The sequence below is a fragment of the Lobosporangium transversale genome (genome assembly GCF_002105155.1).
Source record: "Lobosporangium transversale strain NRRL 3116 chromosome Unknown BCR41scaffold_18, whole genome shotgun sequence".
In the NCBI taxonomy this organism is placed as follows: domain Eukaryota; kingdom Fungi; phylum Mortierellomycota; class Mortierellomycetes; order Mortierellales; family Mortierellaceae; genus Lobosporangium; species Lobosporangium transversale.
In genome coordinates this window covers 480,001-504,183 of record NW_019028996.1, presented here as the reverse complement: position 1 = coordinate 504,183, position 24,183 = coordinate 480,001, and the positions used below count along the sequence as shown (strand labels likewise).

Genomic DNA, 24,183 nt, shown 5'->3' with positions numbered 1-24,183 from the left:
ATTCTAATTAAGAAAATATAGCTTTTCCTTTTTGAGCGCTCCATCAAAAAATTTCAGGGTTGTGCTCAAAGTGGAATCAATCTTCTCTCAACATATTCAAATTCTAAGTCAACAACAATTAAACCCCAATCATGCTGTCAAAACAAGTCAATGCCATGCCACAGAAACCAGCGGTTGCTTTATTAAGCGCTCTCGAGAAGCACCTGAGTTGGGCTCTCGAACGAAGAAACGAAGAGCACGTCTCATTCCCAAACTTTGTAGTAAAATTCAGATTCTATGACAAGGCGGATGCGCATCAGGCCTACACCAACCTACTTAATAGTGGCAAAATAGCAAAAGCACGCTTGAAAATATTGAATTCGGACTACGAGCACTTCAAGAACAACACTGACGACATATTTTGGTCCAGACGACTCTTGAACAAAAGTTCAAAGTTGACTATTAGCAATGCCTCCGTAAAAGTGCAAGAAGCAGGTCTCGAGCAAGTAGGACCAAACCTTCAGCGACACATAGACAGGCATAGGCTGAAGGACTATATGGTTGATAGCCAGCGTAGAGATGAGGGCACGAGGACCAAAGTTTCTGACGACATTGATGCTGGTGTACTTTCAGAAGATTCTCAGGACATTGAGCCCATTAGCGATAATGGTAAGCAAACCGGTGTAGTTCTGATTAAATGACAGAGTCCAACAGCTCACATCTTGTCGGCTTTTTAGAGGAACTAGATGACCTTAAGGAGATCGTTGCCGGCTCAAAGCTATCTCCATTTTTGCCGTTGTTGGAGTATTTGTATAAAAAAGTAAGAAATCGTTTCCAAGCTGCCATTGTGAATACCATGTCTCACCATGGTTTATATATGTATTTCTAACCTGATATCCGCATTGATATTAGGTGCAAGGTCAAAACGCTGCGTTACCGCCTGTTCCCCACAACTTTATCTGCCAGGAGTACAAGGAACTCTACCTATACGCCCATAATACTCTAATGTCAAGAGATCACAACAGGAGCAGGAACCGGGCATATCATGTGGATAAAGAAGTTTTGTAAGTAAATAAATTAAATGTGTATGAGCATATGGTTCATTATTTAGGCCTAACCATAGCCTGTTGGCTTCTGCTGGACGATAGGGTGGCCTTAAGTGGAATTGTAAACACAGTCTCGCCTTCCACGCGGGCGTTCACTTTCGCTTCGGCCCTCAAAGATGACTCCGTGGTAGCGGCTCTAGATGAAAAGGATGATGCTATCACGGAGTTGATGAGTGAGCTGTTGGAGACATATTGTCCTGGATACAAAGAGGACTCTCTCGCACCGTTAAATATGTGGAGTTTGCGGACTAAGGTCTGGAGCATGCTTGGGGGACTTGGTCCTACCTCACCCACAACCAGGGACATGAGGCAAAGAATGGCAGTACTGCAGATAGTCGATTATATTTGTACGCTCATCTCTACCAATCAGCTTTCCCCTCCAATGACAGAACATGTTGTCGTATCAGTGTGGGCACACATTCTGGCGGTGCTATTTGGAGGACAGGTGGTGCGTGGTATACCGTAAGTTATAGCATGTCGTACCTATCATACATACTTAAAGCTATACCAACACTACTTTTTATGCTAACACTTCCAACTCCAACTAACCGACATAGCGGCGAGCTTGCATCTGCAGCAGCGAGAGATGTTCGCCTGTATGTAGAGAGTACACATGGTGTGACCACAAAATCTCTACAGGGTAGAAAGGTGGACATCAGTGTCCGTGTCTTTGCGAACGGGCACTGGAACAATGAGATTTGTATTTTTGAGTTCAAGGTCGGCACAGCATCTGAGTCGGTTTGCGCGAAGCAGCAGCTCAAAGCAGTGCGCCTTAATACAGCCATTTTGCACGACTTGGAGCTCAAAGGAGTGGATACGTGCAAACACTACCCTATTATTGCGGAGGGACGGGGATTATGCCTCAACTTCTACACGTTGAAGCGGCATGGAAACATTATCGCCGCCGGCAAATCCACCAACAACGTGGTTTGGATCCCTGCAGACTTAGTTCAGCTGAAGCAGTTCCTCAAATCCAACTCAATGCAGGTTCTGCTGAAGTTCGCCGTAAGTTCTGTGATTAGTATTTATGTTGGTATGCAGGGGCGATGCAACCTTGATCCTTGCATTGACAATGATTCATTTCCTGGTATTTAGGATCACACATCTCGATATGCCGTGCATGTGCAGGAAACTTTGTCCTCCATCCCACTCCCTCCTTTACCAACAACTCCTCCTCTCCGGTATACGAAGCCCTTTGCTGTGTTCACCCCATCAAAGCACAATAAGAGGAAGCGGACTGATGAAGCTGACGAAGAGGAAGTCGAAGATCAAGATGAGGAGGAAGATTTGATTTATAGTCATATTTCAATATAATGGGGTTGCAATGTTTTAACCTAATTGATATAACTTACTATGTAATATGGAACTAAAGTTCAATAGGACAAAGAGAGGGTTCTTTATTTCTGGCTGTCCCACGGTTAGTAGTAATTGAAATCGTCGTGTACGCTATATGAGTCTATATCAATGCTTCTGAAAATTACAAAACAAATGTAGAATCGCTATCATAAAAAGCTGGCTAGATCTGGTGTGATTTAACAGATTTTTGCTAGAAACGGCTGGGAGACAGGCCTGACACATCTTCAGACGCTCCTTTGTGCCAGAATCCGTGAACCTTTCTGGGACCAACTTCTTACGTACTGACCATGACCTGGACAAGTCAAAATATATATGAAGAAAATGAAGAATATATAATAAAAAAAAAGAAAGAAATTTGGATAGTGATCATAGTAATGATAGCATACATTTCTACTTACAAATGTCGAAACAGAGTCTAAAGCTTCGAGTCCGTTAATTCATTAAGAACTTGTGCTACATTCTGTGCATCGTCATTTATTTGGAGCTATAGATGAAGAAAGTAGCGAATATGAGTCTTGAGTTTTTTTTTCTTCGAGGTTCCTTACCCTTATTAAATCAGGTCGAAAACCCTGACCATCCTCTCCGTTGGGTTCCATGGGGCAAATGTACCGTCCATTAATCTATCGAAAGTGAAGATAAAAGGAAAATGTTTGATTTACATCCAGATTCGATTTTAGATGGTATTTCCAAGATGTCTATCCTTACATTATGTCCGCAGGTTCCGATATTTTCAAATCTCCAAATCACAATGCAGTCCTTGATATTCATTAACCAAAATTGTCCATTAAATATAGGAAGGGGGGTTCACAAATAAACATTCAGTAAGAGCAAATATACCATATTTTGAGCTATCCATTTCATGCAAGTCTGACGAATTTACAGAGCCATAATCAGTGACTCAAGTCCATTTGTCCTACACGTCAGAGGAAGCTTGTCGCTCTTTTTGGTTGGTCTCTTTCAATTATAAGAATTTTGTTAAGTAACCATTTATATTTGAAAAGGCCTAACTAAAAGAGCGACAGGCTTGGCCCTCTGTTCCACGTTAAGGATATAATCGACGTTATCTTCAACTTAAATGGTGATTGGACCAAGCAACTGCTGCATTTAACTTACATTAGTGCTTATTACGTTTAAAGTACTTGCGGGGTTGATTGGGGTCATAAAATATAAGCAAAAGCAAAAGTATGCCTTTAGTCTATTACGAGTAGCATGCCCTCTGTAGATTCATTCCTTTTGCAAGGTCTTGAAGGAGCTGCAGTCGATTTCTGTGATAAAGCTTGCTCAAAGCTCTTAGAACTACAGACATTTTTCATCCTTTTCGTTTGCTTGCTTGATATGGCTATCTCCTGTAGCAATACGTTGCCATCATGATCACGCTGCACAACAAATTTAGTATTAGAGATCATTTGTAGATACTACATAAATTCTAGTGCATTTTTTTTCACCGGTACACCAAAGCCAGTTAATTTTTTTTTTTTTTTTTTTTTTTTCGCCAATGGGCTTGACTGGTTCAATACACCGCCAGTTTACAAGTGTCAGTATGGTGTAGCCTAGCATGAAAATATCCTGTTGCGTCCTTGGTACAGCATCCCTTATTCTATTAGATTAACCTGGCGAATTTACGCTCGAGCAAACTCCATTCTTCTGTCGACTTTTTACAGATCAAGCCAAACTTGACATTTTGGCTGGAGGTCTCTTTTTTAAATTTGAAAAAATTTCCAAGTCAAACACACTCTTTTTTTTTTTTTTTTTTTTCCAAGTCATTTACATCACAGGGGATAGCTTTTTTTTTCTCTGTCCAAACTTTTTTTTTAAGTCATTTTTTTTCAAGCAAAGTCCAGATCACAGGTAAATGACCTTCGTGTGAATCACTCTACTGTTTTTCTTGCTCTTATTTCACAGTCTCATTTATTCATCCGATTATCACTACGAAATTTACCTCTCATCATTCTCATCTTTAAAAAATATAGAGAAATTAAAAGAAATAAATAAAAAAGAAAAAAAAGCTATTCTCTGTGGTGTAAATGACTTTGAAATAAAAAAAAGAGCCTTTCCTGCGGTGTTCGACTTAGAAATTTTTTCAAATTTAAAAAATTAACAAGCACGTGCTTGTTCTCAAAATCGCTTCCAGCTTAGATTGCTGATGATTTCAAAGCCACGAGACAGAACATCATATGAATGAATGACGCGACATTTTATTGTTTATTTCGTTCATCACTTTACTTCCACATTCCCTATTCTTTTTCGGCGAATGAAAACACACTTGTCACTATGCGGTTACTCTTGGCCTGGGTGTCAGGTTACGTCCTGCACGGTGTCCCTGAGTAGTTGCGACGAGTGTGGTCCTACTGGCGCCTGTCATGGTAGCAATTGAGTTTCCATGGGGTAGCCTTTAGGATGGATTTCTGCTTTTCGGGCTGAAAACACACTAGTCACTATGCGGTTACTCTTGGCCTGGGTGTCAGGTTACGTCCTGCACGGTGTCCCTGAGTAGTTGCGACGAGTGTGGTCCTACTGGCGCCTGTCATGGTAGCAAATGAGTTTCCATGGGGTAGCCTTTAGGATGGATGCTCATCTTTTCGGGCTGAAAACGCACTTGTCACTATGCGGTTACTCTTGGCCTGGGTGTCGGGTTACGTCCTGCACGGTGTCCCTGAGTAGTTGCGACGAGTGTGGTCTTACTGGCGCCTGTCATGGTAGCAATTGAGTTCCCATGGGGTAGTCTTTAGGATGGATGCTCACCTTCTTCCTTTGTGACATTCAAATGACCACCATAACTGTGATGCCATGCTAATTGACTTTTATTTTTTATTTTTTATTTTTATTTTTTCTTATCTAGATTATCCTCTGCTGACCTTTACACAACCCTGGTGCCCTTTACTACATGTACAGTGGCCGGACAAAATATATTTTTCTACGGAATAGAATACTAAATGGATTAAGCCAATTTCCGTAAGTTATAGCATGTCGTACCTATCATACAACCTTGAAGCTATACCAACACTACTTTTTATGCTAACACTTCCAACTCCAACTAACCGACATAGCGGCGAGCTTGCATCTGCAGCAGCGAGAGATGTTCGCCTGTATGTAGAGAGTACACATGATGTGACCACGAAATCACTGCAGAGTAGGAAGGTGGATATCAGTGTCCGTGTCTTTGCGAACGGCCACTGGAACAACGAGATATGTGTTTTTGAGTTCCTAAATACAATAGTTGCAGTTAGGAATGAACGGATTATTCAATTAAAGAATAACATGAGTAATATCAATATTTATATCCTCAACCAAAAAAGAACAGGCAACGATGCCTGGAATGCACCTAACTGATTGACTGTGTGGGGGACTGTGAAAAGTCCAACTTTCGCCAGCACAGATACTCCTCGCGTAACCACATGTCTATATGCCGTCTCATGCTTAGCAATCTTTATTCCATCGTGCTGTTTCAGTTGATTCCTTGCCTCTTTTGTGTCCTGGAGTCTGTGCTCGGTGAGAATTGACCTAGTACTGTTGCTGTTTGAGATAAAGACTTGAGCCAGCGATGTTTTTTTTTTTTTTTTTTTTTTTTTTTAAAAAAAAAAAAAGTAGTCTTGAATGACAATCATTTTAGATCAGTTTGAAGACTGACTCGATAACATCCCTCTAGCGAAAAAGAAGTTAGCAAAGAGGTAGCGTATTGTTTATCTTTAGGCCTAGAGTAGAAGGAGTAAAAGGTTGAGAGTTGGTAGAGGCAAGTGAAAGATTAAAAGATAAACGTTGTGTACTATGATTTAGCTCGATACACGGTTATTGCTGATTTTCGATATACTTTCTTGGCATGGACTCACTAGCGCTTGCATCAATAATATTTTTATGCATTGCCAGTTCATCAGTTCGTATTTATCATATCATCTAATGTGTAAAAAAATATATATCAAACAGATCGAAAAACTGACACTATTTCTATGTACCATAACTGTGGTCTCATATGGTTAGAAAGAAGCACAGGACTACAGTTGTTCATCGCTGGCGATTGGACAGCTTAAGCATATGTATTAAACGCATACAATGTTATCAGGTTCATTCATTGCAACTCTCCAGTCGACGGACAAGAATGGAACATCTCCTTGGAAGAAAGACACCAAACGCCACTTCTATGACGTATTTTGAGAGAGACTTGTGCTGTACTGACCGGCGCGCCAATCAACATTCTTAGTGGCTGTTTTCGGACCCGCTTTTTTATTCCATCATCCATTTTTGAATCAATCCGATAATCACTTTCTTTCCACGGAACAAACAATCATCCTTCGCCATGTCTGACAACGCTGAGATCAAGATTGAGACTGGTGCGTATTATGATTCCAGACATATACTACTTAAAAGAAGGAAAAAAAAAAAAAAAAAAAAAAAAGGCGATCCATCACATCAAAAAAAACAAACGCGGATCAGGAAGCGTTTCAAGCTACTATCGGAACAACGGCGTCTATAGAGTTGTCGCGAAATACATTAGACCACGCTACACAGATACACGCATCCATACGCATATACAAACGCATGTTCTACCTGTCTTGCACTGTTAATCCTCCACTATTCATTTTCTTTTGGTTTCCCGTGTTATTTTTCTCTTTCGGCCTTCTTGTTCTTTTCTCAATTGCTTCATATCACAATTCTTTACTTCACGGTTCTGTTGTAATGCATAGAGCATATAAGGCAGAGAAAGAATGAAAGGAGCAAATGATGTAACCCTTTTCTTTTGTTTTTTCTTTTTCTTTTTCTTTTTATGAACTTTATTTGTTGTGTTTATTCAATATAGCTCCTTTCGACGCTCGTTTCCCCAACACCAACCAGAGCAAGCACTGCTGGCAGGCGTATGGTGATTATTACAAGTGCATCAACGCTCGTGGCGAGGACTTTGCTCCCTGCAAGGATTTCTACAAGGTCTTCAAGAGCATCTGCCCCAATGACTGGGTATGTATATATATATATTGATTTCCCATGTGTAGGTTAAATATCGCTGATCACACATCCTTTGCGAGCAATATCACTCATGTATATTTCTCTACTCCTGAAATTATATATAGGTCTCCAAATGGGATGAGCAGCGTGAGGAGGGTACTCTCCCTTTCAAGATCACTGTTTAAAGGATCATGAAATAATAAAAAAAGAAAAGAAAAAAGCTTTCCCCAATATTCATTCATAAACCTTTCACTCCTCGACCCAAGTTCTCTCAAAATTAGAAGAAAAAAAATGGTAAAAAAGCGTTAAATGACGGATATATATATATATATATATATAATTTTTTTTTTTTTTTTTTAATTATTTTTTGAAAAAAAAAAAAAAAAAAAAAAAAAAAAAGTAATGAAAAAGAGAGCAACGACTTATTTTTTCATTGTCTTTATTTTGTCACTCTTCTTAATTAAATAAAAAAACGAAGAGAAAAAAGCATTAAACAGACACATTCGGAAAGAACCACTTTTAGAATAAAACTGTTCCAGCAGAGCAGTCAAATGGGCTATATCATTCAAGGTCTATCTTAATGTTGAATCTATCTATGGCCAATTTTGGCTAGATTTTCTGCACCGACTGAGGCTCGGTTGTACCAACACTGGCATTCTTGGTTGGGGAATTAACTGGTGAACTTTCATAAACCACCAGATCTGTGCCGGATACGGCAAGATCAACATGGGAAAAGGAAAGTAGTGAGTAGACAAGCGGGCGAGAAAGAGAAAGAAAAGAGAGAAACGTTGAATGCACTTTTTGCACGTATCACTTAGTCTCGAGTAAAACTGTACCATAATTCAACCGGTCAGCGTGTGTGTAATAAAATCCTTTTGCTTTCAGAAATACTTTCAAAGGGAGAAAACCAAAGAAGTCGAGCAAAAGACATTAAAGAAAACATTTCAAGCTTTTTTGTATCCTTCTGATAATGCATTTTTACAGATTTATTAACATGAATAACTTTTATTGGGAAAAACTACAGATTAAAAATTGTACTTTAAAAATCTTGAACGAGCTCATAGTCATCGTTCGATAAGTCTGAATCATTAACCTTCATTTCCGAGTCCACAGCTGGATGTGATTCTTGTTCGAGCCTAACATTGATCTCAATGTCACTCTCAGTCTCTACAGGGATGGTAGTAGTAGTGGCAGCGACAGTGGATTTGATATTGGTTGGCACATCAGTAGAGGCAGCAGTAGAAGTGGCTTCATTGTCACTGTGTTTCTCCTGAATGGTCTCTGACTCGAGAGGTGAAGCTGATGCTTCCGTAGCCACAACATTATATGGCTCCACAACTTCGTCTTTGTCCTCATTCTCATCTTCAACTTGACTCTTGCTATTACTCTGGATTGATTGCTCTACAGAGGCTCTAACAGTGCTTTCTTCTGGCAAAGCATCAATTATATCAGCAGGTTCGATCTCTATCTTCGTCTCGAGTTCAACATCAACTTTATCACCCTCCCCCTCCTTCTCTGCTGAAGAGCTAGAAGAGGGTGCCGGCGTGGTATCGAGGACTTCAGCAGCAGTGGGAGTGGATCGAATGACTTGCTTGCCGGTGTTGGCCTCACGGTTTTTAAAACCATCAACCAAGTCAAGCATATCTTGACTCTTCTTGATCAGCTCCTTGCGACGTTGGCGGACTGAAAGGTTGCCATCACTCTGGACAGAGTCAATTTGGAACATAGCCTTGCTAATATTCTCCTCTGCAGCAAGGACGATCCGCTTAGTCTCCTCTTTCACATCATTCTTGAGGGCCTCGGTCAGGTCGAGTGCAAAGCTGTCGAGCGCAGAGTCGATCAAGTTGAGTTCGGAATGCTTCTGTTGAAGAGTCATAGCCTGCTGCTGCTGATTTTTTTGGCGTCGGAGGAGGATGTCGGCCGCACGGAGCTCAGGAGATGACTCTGTAGAAGATGAAGATGGATGATCAAATGCGGGTGAAGAAGCATTGGCGCTAGCACTGGCACTGGTGCTCGTGAAGGCCATATTGGGCTTGTAGCGTGCTTTGTCCTTGCTAGCTGAGCCCGATGACTCGCCGTTGGCCTTGCTGGAGTTGACATCAGGCTCTTCTTCCCTTTCAAAGAGAGCCTCGACAAAGGATAATATTGTGGGGATAACATCGTAGAACTCGACCTCGTTCTGAGATGCAGCGGCGGCAGCGGCGGCAGCGGTACTCTTTTGGTCATCCTTCTTCAGCTTCTGGGCCCTCTTAAAGTCTTGGCTTTCCTTTGAAGTGCCAGCAGACGATGAAGTAGTAGAAACGGAAGCTTCTCGGCCGACTTGTCCCTGCTTCTGTTGAAGTTGTAGAGAGCAGTGATGATTGCGCTTGTATGAATAACCCTCCTGAGGTATCGATCGGTTCGAGTGAGGAGCAAGCAAAGTGCTCAAGAGCTTGCTGACAGGATTCAAAGTGTTCTCCTCATCATTCTCGTCATCTTCATCAATCCCGTTGATACCAAAAGTGGCTCTGAGAGTAGCAGCGGCAGCAGCGGATGCCACTTTGTCGTGGGCACGGGCATAAACGTGAGCACGAGCCTCTTCTTGCTCCTGCTGTGCCTGCTGCAAAGCAATAGCTTCAAATAAGGCTAGTTGTTGTTGCCGTTGCAGCTGCTGTCGCTGCTTCGCCAACTGGGCTTTGTTATATCGGCGGATGGCTTCTTGTTCGGCTTCGTATTCGGCCCGAGCTCGCGCTTGCGCTTGGGCGATAGCGATATGACGAGCACGCTCCTTTTGCAACAGCTCTTCATAGTGTTGCCGCTTGGCTAAACGCTGTTGCTGCTTACGTTCGAGAGCAGCACGGAGCAAGAGCTCTTCCTCGTCAGTACCATCATCGCCCAAAGAGAAATAGTTCAGATCGGATATCGAACTATAGGCCGGTGATGGCATCAAAGGCGCTGAGGCAGGCACTGGATAGTACAAATAAGGGGAATAAGGTGTAGGGTGCAGAGAAGATGGGTTGATGGGGTGGTATTGTCGCCTAGAAGAAGAGTGCACAGGGTAGAATGAATACATGATGTAGAATGGGTGCAAAAAAAAGGGAAAAAAAAAAAAAAAGAAATAAAAGTGGAAGCAGGGAAAGTTGACTTCGATTAGAATGAGGTCGTTGTTAAGTTTCTTTTTGAGATGAAAATAAGTAAAAAAGTCTTAAAAGAATGGCTTTTATACTTTTTTTTCTTTGCGTTCGTTGACAAATGCGTAGGGCAACGAACTTGCCTGTAATTTCTATATTTGGCAGTTTGGATTTGTCACACAACCTTAAATTTTGTTTTTACGCGGGAAGCTTCTGGAAGCCTACTGCGCTTACTTTTTGTGCTGTGCTTGGGTGTGGCAACATAACACTTACGCGTATAGTATATAATAATGAAAAAAAAAAAAAGAAAAAAAAAAAAAAAAAAAAAAGCGACACTTGTGTGGCAACATAGCATGATCAAAAAATCCGAAATATTTGTCTGATTTCCCATATGATACATAAAGTGTCTTTCATTGCGCCCCCAGATAACCCCAGCACGTACTAACCGACACACACACACATACATATACAACAACGCCCCTTAGTAATAGATTCAAGAATCTACTGGAATATAATGTCTGCGTTGCTGTTATTTCCGCAGCTACTCGTTTGTTACTCTTTTTTTATGCTAACCCATACTAGTCTATGCTTCATCATCATCAGTATCATCGTCATCTGTGCTATCTTTTCTGTTCCTGCCACTAGCGTCTGGATCCTGGGCGCCAACGCCATGTCGTATCGAGCCAGCCCTGCTGGCATTCGATCGTTTACTAATTTTGAAGAAGCCGTCCGATATTGTATCTAAAACCCTGCTATCGAAGTCACGACGATCATAGAACTTATTGATGCTTGTTAATTGCTCTCTCTGATCCTCATTGATACCTGCCTCCGTCATTGCGTTATCCACAACCGTGTTGCTTCGCTGTACACCGAGCGAATGGTCTGTCATCGTCGCTTGGCTCGGTCGTTTTCGAAGACCTATTCGATGATGACCTTTGATACTCGTTGGCCCTGTAGACCGTATAGACGCGCTACTGCTACCAATACCGACTCCTGCTGCTCCATCCCCATCAGTATCAAGAGGTGGGACAGTCAAAAGTGCATTTTGAGGACTGCTAGATTCAAAAAGTCTATCTTTGCGTGATCCGTTAGAAGGTACGGATGCACGATCAGAAGAATCCGTAGCCGCCTCTCCGTTTACAGATCCATTCGATACAGCCAAGACTTCCATCTCTTCACCGCCAGTAAATCTCACAGTCCCTTTCTTACTGTCCTTCACTGCACCGCCTTCAGATTTAACGCCATTCCGTCCTTCGGCCTCATCTTCCGTTTCTTCGTCTTCCTCTTCTTCGGTAGCGTTGCCTGCCACACGAATATGGAAAGGGAGCGGAATATCTTTAATGGCTCGGAACTGACCACAATTGTTCAGATGTTCGTTCTCGAGGCGGAAAAAGTTCCACATCCAGCGACTAAACAAGGCATCGGCGATGAATATATTAAGCGATAGAAGATATCAGCAACAGCAAAATATGAGGGTCTTCAACTGGTAACAATGACTTTGTTCCCATCATGGCCTTACCGGAGCACCTCAATCAAAGCTAGAATGAATGATAGAACTATCCCATTGAGCCTTAAGCCCATGAGTCTTGAAGTCCACGAGAACCTTCCAAGGAAATCCAACACGATAGCCAAGTAATAGACAGATTTCCGGTTATAAACAAGCTCAGGCCTCAAGAGCGGATTCCCATATGCGCCCCCTCCATATTTGCCGAACCGGAATAGACCCCAGTCCATATACACATCCCAGGAGTAAGTATAAAGGCTTGTAAAGATCGAAATCACAATGTAAAGGGCCTTAAGCTGTGAAGTATTGTAGAGGCGGAATGCAAAAAAGACAAAGATCTGCGACAACGACGAAAAGTATTTGCCGGCATTGAGGAGATGAGGGAACCATTCGAGTGTGTCGCGATAGCGTCGAAGACATTGCATAAAACGGAACCATGCCGGGATAGCCATCAAAAACGGTGTTATCCAGGTTTTGCTTGTAGCACATTCCTCTGTTTAATAAATAAATAAATAAACAGCCGTAGAGGATCATAATGGCATTCAAAATCATCAATATACTTGTTCGAGGTGATGTAGAGATATTTTCATCAGTATTGACCTGTAAATATGTCTTACCAAGATTGTCCCAGTATCGAACGTATGCACATATAGCGAACTCGGTTTGTTCGATTGAGTAGGCGAGTGAATTAAGTTCATCTGCAATAAAGAAATCTCGAAATTCGACTGCATGATATCCACTGACAATAAGACGCCCAATACTCTGTATGAACCATCGACGAGCACTCCAATGAGCAATTGGGAGGGGGAAAAACAGCATTGTGATTACAATGCACATGATAATCAGGGGATAAAACTCAGTGGCTATATGTTTCGTCACTGACCATGCGAAATTACAAAAGATCGCCATGGAGAGTAATAGCATAAAAAACATTGGAAGCTATTTTTTTTTTTTTTTTTTTTTTTTTTAGGCGTTGTAAGTTATAATGTCAGATATTACGACCACCCTCTCAGAGCGGATTGAGAACTCGTCAAAGCCAAGCCAAGCGAATATATGGAAGATGCTTTACCTCGAAAAACTGATGATAATCCAGGTTGTCGCGCGGATCAAATTCGAAAATAAACTTGTAATTAATCCGAAACTTGGACCACACACACATATTAACACCAAACAAGCATCCGAACAAAATAGGCAGGAACATGCCAGCATAAACTATCATCAAGGCGTCTCGGAATGGAAGTTTGTTTGCGGTGTCCTCTGAGAAGGCCGACAGAAGGCCTTGGATGAAAAGTGGTATTGCCAATCCCAAATAAAGACCTACTCTTGCAGAAGTGGCGTGATGGGACTAAAAACAAGTGTATATGATAGCCACAAGGGAGTACCAATTTTGATTAGTCTGTGTCCGCCATCGCTGGTAGTTACTATAATCGATGAACAATGTAATATATGAAAAAGACCTGGATGATGACCTGCCTTGCTTTTGGAATCAGGAACCCGCAGCTTAGCCATGCCTCGACGGCGGCGACCACCCTCAAAATTATCGATAAAGAGATCCTCAGTTTCCTTAATGAGATCGTCTAAGGCATCTGATTTCATGAAATACATACAACGGAGTTTGTTTTCCTTGAAAGCCTTGGAAGCCTTCCATCCTGCAGTTTTATCATATTTCTTCATAATCTTGACAAAGCCCGTGTGGTTGAGCACCTAGGATTCAGTAAAGTACCATACCATAGAGCAATATAGACAAAGCAGCTGATCAGCTTAGGGAATATAGATTGAGGATGAATCTGTAACTAAACAAATGATAGTCAGTTTCATGTCCTTTCAAAGAGCATACCTTGTAGTTCTTGATCATCTCAAGGCTGCGATGAAATTCATAAAGTGCGGCTTTGATTCTTGTCCTGGCGACTTTATGGCTAAGATATTGACGGCGATTCTCTTTGTCATCAAGGATCATCTGGGCTAGGTTAGCATCATTATCGACTGATTGTTGCCTTGTGTCTTGCCGCCGCTGCCGAAGATTGTTGTTTTGATCTGGAGGTATGCTGGAACCGATCAAATATCCTGTGGACCTTTGATTCTGATGGTTATCTGGGCTTGATGCAGAAACAAGATTAGGAGCAAGTGTGACGTCTTCGATTTCCCACCCACCCATCAAACTCCCAATATTTCTTCTCATTTTTGTCCACTCTGCTTGGTACCAGCCTCCGTTAGCCCCGATCTTTGTCTAGTAAGGAAAATCATGCGCAGGGTGACAATTTTTTTTTTGTTATTATTGATTCTTTTTTATTTTTTTTATTTTTTTATCTTTATTTTTTATTTAATATATATATATATAGAAACTTACCGTTTTGTGGTCATTACGACGTTTCCATTCATCAGCGATAAAAAGTTGCTGCTTCAGAACTTTGAATTTAGTTGCAGCTTCGAGCTCCTTCTCTATGCGAAAGGCCGAACGTTAGCCAAAAAAAAGCCAATAAGTCAATAATAATAGGAAGTCATGTCAGCCGAGCTCCCTCCAGGATAGATTTGTTTGTGCGTACATTCAAGCGATCAGTCAGGAAAAAAAAAAAAAAAACAAAGGCATTAGCCAATACCTCGGTAAAACTCGTCAACCATCTTGAGCTGTTCATCCAAGAATTTAAAAAACCGTACTTCTTCTTCAAGGAGCTGATCCATAACACTGTCGAGCGTCTCACCCTCCCCTAAAGTAAGTGATCCGTTTAAGGTGCAATAAGGAAAAGGTTGCAGGTTAAATTAAATGATTTGAGACATGAACCAATCCTAAATCTGACACATGTGGCAAAGTAAAGTCTCTTTTGCAGAGACATTTCATTTACCAAGAACAACTCTTGGGCCTCTTCTGGGACGCTCTGTAGTGTCTGCTGATGAGAATCTACAAATCATGGTTTTAAGAGCTGGCGAACTGAACGACCGAGTTGGTCTACTCGGTCGTGAAGTGTTGCTTAGGACTGACAGCATATTCTGTCCAGTAGAGTTGCCTTCAGAAGTCTGAGTATTCCCTTCATTTCCATCCTCACCGGAAGGCCTCAGCGCTGTTGACAGCATTGACAATGAACGGGCTAAGGGGCCAGCACCTCGTGAAGCTGGGAAAGAGGAATGTGTAGGGATTGCGATGGCGTCATAACTTTTGATATTTCCCCGACTCTGTGAGATAATGGGTGTGGTTCCTGTGGGAGGCGCAAGTGTAGAATTAAATGACGAAGATACCAAGTCTGCTGGTCCTTGTGTTTGGGTGTCATCATTATTAAACTGTCGTTGATAACGTCCTGATGAAGAAGCAGTCTCGAGTTTTTTGATGGCGGACTCGATTGCCTTAAGGTGCTTCTTGCCTTGTTTGTAGTTGAGATAGGCCTTGCGCCATTCAGGAACAATCTCTTGCTGCAGATATTTTGCAAACTTCATAATTGATTGATACCACCTTTTGATCTCCCTTCGGAACCGGTAAGGTCATATGCAGGGCGGATTAGAACAGGGGTTAATGGATCAACGGAACCAGGAAGGTGAAAGGTTGATTATCGGAAAGTGCTAATCGATACTGAATAAAAAGAGAAAGAGGAGGGAGAGACTAATAACAAGGATTGAGCAAGGTATATATAAAAGAGAGGGAGTAAGTGTGCAAGTGAGAAGGAGAGAGAGAAAGGAGCTGATCAGAGAACTGTTAGGTCGAAATGTTGTGGAACAATAAAAAAAAAAGAAAAGATGGAAAAGAAAAGAGTACTCCGATGGGGGGTTTTTTTTTTTTTGCAAAGGATAAAAAAAAAGGTACATGTACAAAGTCTGATAATTAATTGGCCTTTGCAACCATTCCTTGGTAGACAGAGAAGCACAGACACAGACAGACAATGAAATGGAAAAAGATAAAAAAAACTCCCCCTCCACAGGTGCGAATGTGAATGTAGAATGAATGAATTGAGAATTGAAATGAAGCCATTCAGGAAAACAAATAAAATAAAATAAAATAAACATTAACTTAATCAGTTTTAGTAAGAGCCAACTACGAATGTTTGAGAGGGGGGAGAGGCTGTGTGTTTGAGTGTGCATGTGCACGGCATGTGGGCATCGATAGAAGGGGGAAAAACGCAGTTGGAATGTCTGGGGCATGGACAGTAACTGATACAAGGGCCAGTCATGTTTACTGCTTTAATGAACTAGCTGAAGATGACATATTGAAACATGCAAGCAGGTAAAGATGTCTTGGCTGATTAGTCTCCAGAATCGATCCCTGAAGCGATCCTCTCTTCTTGCCCCTCTTGTTCTCTTGTGATCCACTGTTTTAGCTGTCAATTGTCCACGATCGAGCTCCTCAAACGATCAATTCTCCTTTACACAAATTATTACCTAATTAGCCTTTTCAACGTCTTTCTGTTTGAGCACACTACCTTAACTGACAAATCCTGCAGACCAGCAACACTTTCACCTCGACGTAAACTGCTTTATGGAAAAATGTTGAATTTTAATTCGTCACCTGTTAGGCCTTGAATCTTGAAACGAGTGCGAGCGATATCGCGTATACCGTATCAATAAGAGAGTATTTTTCTCGGGAAAAAAAAAAAAAAAAAAAAAAAAAAAAAAAAAAAAGATCATTGCACCTTCATGTGTTACGGGTGAACAGAGCCGACCAATTCAAATTGCTTGTGGTTCTTGATCGACTCCACAAGTTCGGAATTGGCCTGAATGAAATTATGCACCGATGGCGAGAAAGTGGTAAGGATATCTCTTCAGTTGAGCGGAGTTCCAGCTCGTGGAGCAAGACAACAATTCCCTTCCATGCATTAGAAGCGCAGAAATGCTCTAGTAATGGCTAGAAAATGTTCCAGGCTGCTTATTCTGGTTGGCAGCGTTGGGCGTAGTCGCCAGGGGCCTCAGCTTAAATATCAGGTCCCCTATCCAGGTGCTAGAAGCCTACGCCTCCTTCTCAGACGGGATTCTAGAGGCTTTTTTTTTTCTTTCGCTTCCGCTATGATCTATATCTTACTATTATTTTCCGCCCTATGAAAAAACCAGCCTATAGATCCATAGTGGCTGCGAGCTTTTGGAACTTCTCTCATAAGTTGCTCGCTCTCTTCACCCCACATTCTGAGGATTTCTCCAATGAAGAAAATACGAGACATGGTCAATCAGGCAATTCGGAAGCTACAATTGGCTAAAGTGTACAGATGGAGCATCTTCCCCAACACGCAGCTTCATTCAATTTCGATATTATTTTTTCTCTTTTTTTCTTCGTCTTTCCATTTCTTGAAGGCGGGGGGGGGGGCAAAAAGGCAATGTCTAAAGTGTCTCAAGCTTAGATGGTCCTTTAATAATTGATTAAACGGAGGTAACTCAAATTTAGAGGTAAACGCATTCAGTAAGGAGTCAAATGAGATCTATAATACTGAATACGCGTAATGGCCACCGAATATCACGAATTATCATTGCTGCTCACCTTGTCTATTGCTATCATTGATGGGTAAATGCCCATCAACCAATTGAAATATAATACAAATCTGATGTACGTCTACTTCAGCGCTCAACTATCGCTTATGTGTCTTGGCGATTGATTAATAGAGGAACAATTTGTGTGGCACGCAACGGTAGTGAGCATACCCCGTTTTAAACGGAAATGACACTAAAGGGGAAGAAAATAGCAACAGCAAAAACCATCATGCACCGCTTATAGCAGAGAGAACTAGGCCCACTAAAGGTCTATTGATCTGTTGGTAAATTTACGCTTAGTCTAATACCCGGTATGCCCACATTAATGACCCTTGCATAGCAACGAGTTATGCTTGCAATCTACTCTGCGGTTGGTTTCCAAATGGACTGTTGTGTTCGCAAGCAGAGTCCACTGGGCGATAGAGCACCTTGATGATAAAGCACAGACCCTTTGGGTCCTTATTTAAACATTCGGTTCTAATCTTTTAAGAACGTCCCTTATTATTTTAAAAAAATCCTTTCTCCTTCCAGATACTAGGACATCGCTTAATATGGACTTCCCTTTGGTAAAGGCGTGTCCTCACGTATCTTCGTCAAAAGTTTGTGGCAAGAGGCTATCACTATTGGTTGAACTCTTCTGGCAGAACTTCAAGTTTTTCAACGTTAAATACCAACTTACATTTCTTAACTCCATTCAGCACTCGACAGCCAAAATAGTAAACAAACGATATTGGAATGATCCAATAACGGTGGTCACGCTAGCCTGCACTTTGACGACGTTTCTTCGTAAAAGCTCTCTTCTTTCAACTCCACTTCATTTTTATATTCCTCCAGCAATCAGTTTAGTAGTCCAGCTCGACCACAATATTCTACGGGTCAAAATGTCATCGTCTCTACCACCATGACTATCAATATCATTTTCGGTACTGCTGATTTCACCCACCTCAGTCGCGCTAGGCGTGCAATGGACTTCGTAGTATTGCACATTAACAGATGTATCTCAAGACCATTAACAATGGATTATAGGTTTATTTTGCATGTCGTTTACTCTTCAAAGAACTTTACCATGATAATTATCGTCACATTTGTGGATCCTGTGGGTGAGAAAGCAAATGTTGTTAGGATATTCACTCATGAGTCCGTCCTTATTTCCACGCCTACAAGCCAAGCTGGCAGAGGTTTGTAGTAGTTTAAGGGCAGATAGTGACCTCTCTCCGTGTGTGCATAGGTGTGGAGCCTTGTATGTATACCTAATAAAAGTTTATATGTGCTTGCATGTTCTCCGTGAGAAAAGAGAAGGGGAATTCGGAACATGGACACGTGCTATATGAATTGCCTAGTCCAGCCCAGAAGTCAGCATCAGACAAAAGAATATAAAAGCTCTCTTTCTTGCCTTGCACTCTTTTCTCCCTCTGCCCACAGCCTAACATTGTTTGTTTAACGGCTGCCTTGCATTGCAATTAACACGATTAAATGACGACATTTTTTTTTTTAATTGTTGGCGGTCTTCTTTTAATAGGGTGACAGTCATCATGGTGACAAGCCTATGAAGACATGGGGTATACCCCACTAATACCCATTATCTGCTTCCAACCTGGGTGCTCTTCACCATCTGCTGCCCTTCAGATGTAAGCAGAAGATTGACAATGCCTTTGATCGGTCAGTCCATCAATATGACCAATTCCGGTCCTCTCTGACCTTATTATTTATTTACAACAAATACATCCATGACATGGCATCATGCATGCTGTTCCTGTCCTAAAGAGGTACCTAGTATAAAAAGCGAGCACTGGCAAACAAACTTTTACTATTTCTTCTCCTCCATCTGCATACTCAATTTCCACCAGCCTATCTGGCAAAAAAAACCTTTCCACCCCTCTTGTTACATTACAGAATAGGATACTGAGCCATGGCGACCAAATGGGAGCGATTTAAACGTGCCTTCTTCCGGCGATATAAGCTCACTAAAAAAAGTATTGGGGTCACCGTGTTAGTCATCGTCATCTTTGGCCTTACCTTGTATTTTATGGTAATTCAAACCGCAGAATTCTGCGCTTTCGTCTTTCCTCTTCTTGTCCTCTGCAGAGCATGGTCACTTAACCGCTTTGTTCTTTCTCTTTGTCTTGGATAGAATGTCATGGCAAACGTTGCTTCGTATCTCTCGCCAGACAACACAACAACACCCAAATTATCGGACCGACTCTTTGAAGTGATCCCTTCAATCAAACTACTTTGGCTAACAGATTTAGCAGATGCTGTCATGTTTGTCCCAACTGTGCTATTGGTCTTGACACATTATCGTCCATTATACCTTCTCTGCAAGGTACTGTTGACATGGGCGCTCTGCAATCTCATGCGTATTACTACAGTCGCCATCACCTCCTTCCCAGATCCGCGTGATGGATGTATTCACTCTGTCGGCCAATTCTTTACCACTTTCACGCTCCACCGATGTGGCGATTGCATGTTCAGCGGGCACACCGTCATTTTTGTGATCTCTGCTCTTGTTTGGACCAGTCATGGCTATCACCGCTTCCCTCATCGATATCGATGGCTGGCTTGGATCTGTTTGATCTTTGTCTGGGCCCTCTGTATTGGTTCCGCTATTATTGTCATAGCTAATCGCGCTCATTATACGGTCGATATCTTGGTTGCATTTTATGTCGGGGGCGGAAACTGGTATATTTGGACATACGTCCTGGATCGATATGTTGAAGAAAAGGGACATCTCCGAGACCTGACACATCCATGGGGCGATGGACCTGATGTCAGGGACCATATCCAACGACGGGAGGAGAAACGCAGGCAACGGAAAGCTGCAGAGGATGTAGAAAAGGAGGCTATGGCCAATGAACAGGCATATGTAGCGACGCCAATGACCTCAGTTCTGACAGAGATCCCTCCATCTTCAACTTCAGCTTCAGTCCCACAAAGTGAGTCATTCAACACAGCACGTTATAATCAGGGTATCCGAGCGCTCCCAGGAAGTTCTGGCATTAATAGATCTGAGCCAATGACGAAGTCTATAGAAAATACCCAAAACCCTACCGCTCCTACTCGCTCTGTCCCTGCTAGTACTTCTCACGATCAAATAGTACCGGCCGCTGAATCAGAGCCGATCCATCTTCTTCCAGGCCAGGTTCATACTGGAACTCTTAAACCCAACAACACCACTTGAAGAAGGACGTCATAATCATACTCCGCAAAACATATACAGGAAAAAAAAAAAATAAGCAAAAGCATTCATATTTTACATGTAGACTACTCCATAACTAATAATATTAAAATTGATACATCGGTGGGAGGGGTTTTTTTTTCTTTGCATCATAGCTCATGTTCCACATTTCTGGTTTTTCATCAGGTGTGCGTCACTGTGCAGTTTTTTATTTGGTGGCAATAATTAATAATGAGACTATGACACCCTTCGAGCACCTTCTTGAATTTTCATTGGCTTTCTAGGGCATACCAGAGACACCGCGATAGTTCCTTTTTTCTTTCTGTCAATGAATAAAAAGAGTAAATACATTTTTTCTTCTCTTTTTTATTTTTTTTTTTCAACATCGTATCTCTACTCAGTTAACCTCATTCCTCTTCTTGCCACTCTTTGCTTTATTTCTCTTTCTTTTTTTGCAAGACATGGATCCCTTCTCCACATTTTTTCGGGATCCACGTCTCACCCAAAGACCACAGCGGCGTCAAGAGCGACAGGATTTCTTTCCTTCCTTTTCTGATCCCTTCTTTTCTGATCCTTTCTCTCAGGCGGATAGCAATACTTTTCTGGACAATGACGACTATACCCTTGGCAGTACAAACTCATTTAAGCCTCGCCAGCAGAGACAGTCACGTCAACAACAGCAACACCCTTCGCGGCAGCAACAACAGCAGCACTATGATAAAAACGAACATGACGATGATGATGATGATAACGATGATGACGACGATGATGACGATGTAGAGGAGCAAGAAGAGTATGCGCCTCAACATAAAGGTCCACTCCGAGGAGTTACTCAAAGAAGACAGCACCAGCAGCAACCTCAACAACAAAGAAGGCAGCAACGCAATTATCCAGAGGAAGCATATCAAGCTCCATATCAAACCGTAAACAATCGCCAACCCCATGGCATACACCATTATCAACAGCATCAACACCGTCCACAGCAGGAACATCCTCAATGGCGTCCTACTCAAGCTTCTTCAAAAAAGCGTAATCATCGTCATCGTCGGAAAGAAACACAACAAGCTAAGGCTGATCAAGCTACATCCGCACAAGTTTCATCAAACGACCCAGCAATAGCTGCTGCTGCATCTGAAGAGGGTGATGATGAGATGGTCTCACAAGACGCTACTTTTAGTGATAATGATATTCAGGAATCATCATCAGTCAAAACTTCGGTTCCTGTGCAAAGACCGACTAAGCCACAGCATTCGAATCCGTCTGCTACAGCTGCCCACCAAACAACCTCACATCCTGAACGTCAAGCTCCTGCGCTATCCTCGTCCGGAGAAAGCGACGGTTATGAGCAACAGACAACTGGAAGCACCTCTGATGATGATCTGGTCTTGCCTGGTCGTGAGCTTCAGCAGAAGAGTCTAGCCGAGCTTGACCAGATTGAGGCCAATCTAGAGGAACTATCCAAGGAGCTGGATCAAATCCTGTCGGGCGAAATCTCGAACAGCAAACGTGTTTTATTGACAGAAGAGAATTTAACCAAAGCCATGCTCAAGATTGACGCTGTCGAGAGTGGAGGTGAACCGTCTATTCGACAGAGACGTAAAGGACTGATTGCTCGAGCTGAACAGTTATTGCTCAAGGTGGATGACTTTAAGCGTCGGACTAAGACCAGTGCATGGAACCCATAAAAAAAAAAAAAAAAAAAAAACTCTTATACAAATCACGTATCCTTAGCTAAATTATCTCCGTAGAAGTAGGACACGAGACCTGAATTGTAACATAGACAAACGATCACAGCTGTATATACAAATTTCACTAGAAAATAAAAAATGTTTGATTAACAAACACGTTTTCTTTTTGATGCAATGGTATTACGAGAGGAGTAAGAGAAAGATATAGACTAATGAAATGAAAGTAAAAGAAGATTTTGCTCGGGACATCCTTGGGCTCAACTAATGTGTATTTCATATCTCTTGAGTGGTAGCATTGAGCATTGTGGAGAGGCAAAGGGATGGAGGAAGGGATAGGGATAGGATAGGGATAGGGGTAGAAGAAGGTTTGACTTTTTACCTTCCCGTAAAATGGAATGTGCTCCAAAAAATCAATGGGAAAGCTTATGTATATATCCCACTGAACTGGTTGAAAAAAAAAAAAAAAAAAAAAAAAAATGAAAAAAGGGCTCATTTTTGTTGAAGGAGCGTTTCAGCAGATCCGCAATACATGCACAGGTATATATATACATGTACACATCTTGCTCTCCCAACATCCAACACCCTAGCACCAGCCCGATTTTCCTACACTCACCCCCTGAATCCAAAGGCCAGAGAGCCTTTGGTGTATATCTCAGATGTATGTTGGGACTTTTAGTGCATGCGGATTGCTGCTACTGAGCGATCTATTGTTCGGGATATTCTTTTCCCTCATGTCCATCAATAACAAACAAATCGGGTGTCTGTTGAGATACACAGATAATCACTAGATCGTTTGCACAGACGGATGTAACTGAATTCAGAAAACACTAAAGCCACAAAATCAATGTTCAAAAAAAAAATAAAAAAAAAATAAAGACGTGATATTGCAATCCCTCCTTCCGTAATCATGTTGTGTGGACAAGGAGTGAGAGGGGGAAGGAGAGGGAAGGAGGGGGGAGAATATCCAATACTCAATATCTATTATCAATATCTGCTATGGTGTATCGACCTGTTCCGTAGCTGAGTTGTATTTCGCCTCTTTCTTTACCCCGCCTCTAAAAAGGTAAAACCATTGTCAGTGTCTGTCAGTCAGATGGCCATTAGAATAGAGTGTGAGTGTGAAGTGATTTATTTTTAGCCTGGATGGCTAGTCTTTGATTATTATAATTATCATTTTTATATCATACGGCTGCAAATAGGATTTGGATTGTGGAGTGAGCAAGAGACTGTGGGTTAAAAATAGAAATCACGTGATGCTTAATTCACCTCGTTATACCCTCTCACTCTGCCCTTCCACTGCCAAGTAAAGTAAGTTAAGTGTGAGAGATTGGAGATATTGGTAGCCATTGGGCAAGACATTTTCTATAGCCACACCACACACTAACCAATGAACCAGTGCATTCATGGCATAGACTGGATGTGATTATGGTTTTACATTGTAGAGAGAGTCGTGTGTAGGTTTTGTGCTATTGGATACATGTGCGTTAGATACGATCAACTCTTACCAGTCCATCCCACCTAACCTTCTGCTGCAATGGGTCAATCCTTGCTTTTTTTTTTTTTTTTTTTTTTTTTGTGCTTCATCTTCCTCTCCTCCTTTTTTTTTTTTTTTTTTTTTTTTTTCTTCTTCTTTTTCTTTTCCTCTTTCTTACTTTTCTTCTTACTCCACTTGTTCTTGTTCTTGTTCTTGTTCTTGTGTGTTTACATTGCTTAATATCCGACCAACCCTTTGATCTTTTTCAGACACAAATCAAAAGGACACAAAAAAGCAACAAAAAGCGCCCTTTTTTTTTTTTTTCCTGATAAAATTGAGAATTGAATCTGCGCATAAAAAAAGAAGAGAGTCTCCACCAGTTTCATCGTCATTCTTTTTTTTTTTTTTTTTTTATCT

General features: G+C 41.7%; 9 protein-coding genes across 9 annotated transcripts; 7 read left to right on the top strand and 2 right to left on the bottom strand.

Annotated features, from left to right (window-relative positions):
• The first annotated feature begins 66 nt into the window (after positions 1-66).
• Positions 67-923, top strand: BCR41DRAFT_61187 (hypothetical protein). The gene is made up of 2 exons (XM_022030937.1): positions 67-799; positions 892-923. The coding sequence occupies exon 1, from the start codon at positions 132-134 to the stop codon at positions 678-680; it is 549 nt and encodes a 182-aa protein (XP_021881484.1). The 5' UTR covers positions 67-131; the 3' UTR covers positions 681-799; positions 892-923.
• Positions 479-2,847, top strand: BCR41DRAFT_61176 (hypothetical protein). The gene is made up of 5 exons (XM_022030936.1): positions 479-799; positions 892-1,043; positions 1,128-1,547; positions 1,643-2,090; positions 2,181-2,847. The coding sequence occupies exons 1-5, from the start codon at positions 677-679 to the stop codon at positions 2,397-2,399; spliced, it is 1,362 nt and encodes a 453-aa protein (XP_021881483.1). The 5' UTR covers positions 479-676; the 3' UTR covers positions 2,400-2,847.
• A 2,053-nt stretch (positions 2,848-4,900) lies between these two features.
• Positions 4,901-5,575, top strand: BCR41DRAFT_353585 (hypothetical protein). The gene has a single exon (XM_022024181.1). It carries the CDS (start codon positions 4,978-4,980, stop codon positions 5,146-5,148), a length of 171 nt encoding a protein of 56 aa, XP_021881482.1. The 5' UTR covers positions 4,901-4,977; the 3' UTR covers positions 5,149-5,575.
• Positions 5,406-5,771, top strand: BCR41DRAFT_396279 (hypothetical protein; the record flags this gene model as incomplete). The annotated part of the gene is made up of 1 exon (XM_022028791.1): positions 5,406-5,771. The coding sequence occupies one exon, from the start codon at positions 5,406-5,408 to the stop codon at positions 5,769-5,771; it is 366 nt and encodes a 121-aa protein (XP_021881481.1).
• An 893-nt stretch (positions 5,772-6,664) lies between these two features.
• BCR41DRAFT_353582 (cytochrome c oxidase, subunit VIb) lies at positions 6,665-7,693 on the top strand. Its single transcript, XM_022024180.1, has 3 exons — positions 6,665-6,766; positions 7,234-7,388; positions 7,502-7,693. The coding sequence occupies exons 1-3, from the start codon at positions 6,733-6,735 to the stop codon at positions 7,559-7,561; spliced, it is 249 nt and encodes an 82-aa protein (XP_021881480.1). The 5' UTR covers positions 6,665-6,732; the 3' UTR covers positions 7,562-7,693.
• A 722-nt stretch (positions 7,694-8,415) lies between these two features.
• On the bottom strand, positions 8,416-10,428 carry BCR41DRAFT_396277 (hypothetical protein; the record flags this gene model as incomplete). Its single annotated transcript, XM_022028790.1, has 1 exon — positions 8,416-10,428. One exon carries the CDS (start codon positions 10,426-10,428, stop codon positions 8,416-8,418), a length of 2,013 nt encoding a protein of 670 aa, XP_021881479.1.
• A 641-nt stretch (positions 10,429-11,069) lies between these two features.
• BCR41DRAFT_370717 (EXS family-domain-containing protein) lies at positions 11,070-15,416 on the bottom strand (the record flags this gene model as incomplete). Its single annotated transcript, XM_022026552.1, has 7 exons — positions 11,070-11,895; positions 12,006-12,483; positions 12,608-12,868; positions 13,460-13,694; positions 13,828-14,217; positions 14,338-14,429; positions 14,831-15,416. 7 exons carry the CDS (start codon positions 15,414-15,416, stop codon positions 11,070-11,072), a joined length of 2,868 nt encoding a protein of 955 aa, XP_021881478.1.
• A 3,840-nt stretch (positions 15,417-19,256) lies between these two features.
• BCR41DRAFT_422143 (hypothetical protein) lies at positions 19,257-20,647 on the top strand. Its single transcript, XM_022030111.1, has 2 exons — positions 19,257-19,458; positions 19,561-20,647. Exons 1-2 carry the CDS (start codon positions 19,339-19,341, stop codon positions 20,605-20,607), a joined length of 1,167 nt encoding a protein of 388 aa, XP_021881477.1. The 5' UTR covers positions 19,257-19,338; the 3' UTR covers positions 20,608-20,647.
• Positions 20,648-20,965: 318 nt separating this feature from the next.
• BCR41DRAFT_422142 (hypothetical protein) lies at positions 20,966-22,289 on the top strand (the record flags this gene model as incomplete). The annotated part of the gene is made up of 1 exon (XM_022030110.1): positions 20,966-22,289. Exon 1 carries the CDS (start codon positions 21,066-21,068, stop codon positions 22,287-22,289), a length of 1,224 nt encoding a protein of 407 aa, XP_021881476.1. The 5' UTR covers positions 20,966-21,065.
• Between the last annotated feature and the right edge of the window lie 1,894 nt (positions 22,290-24,183).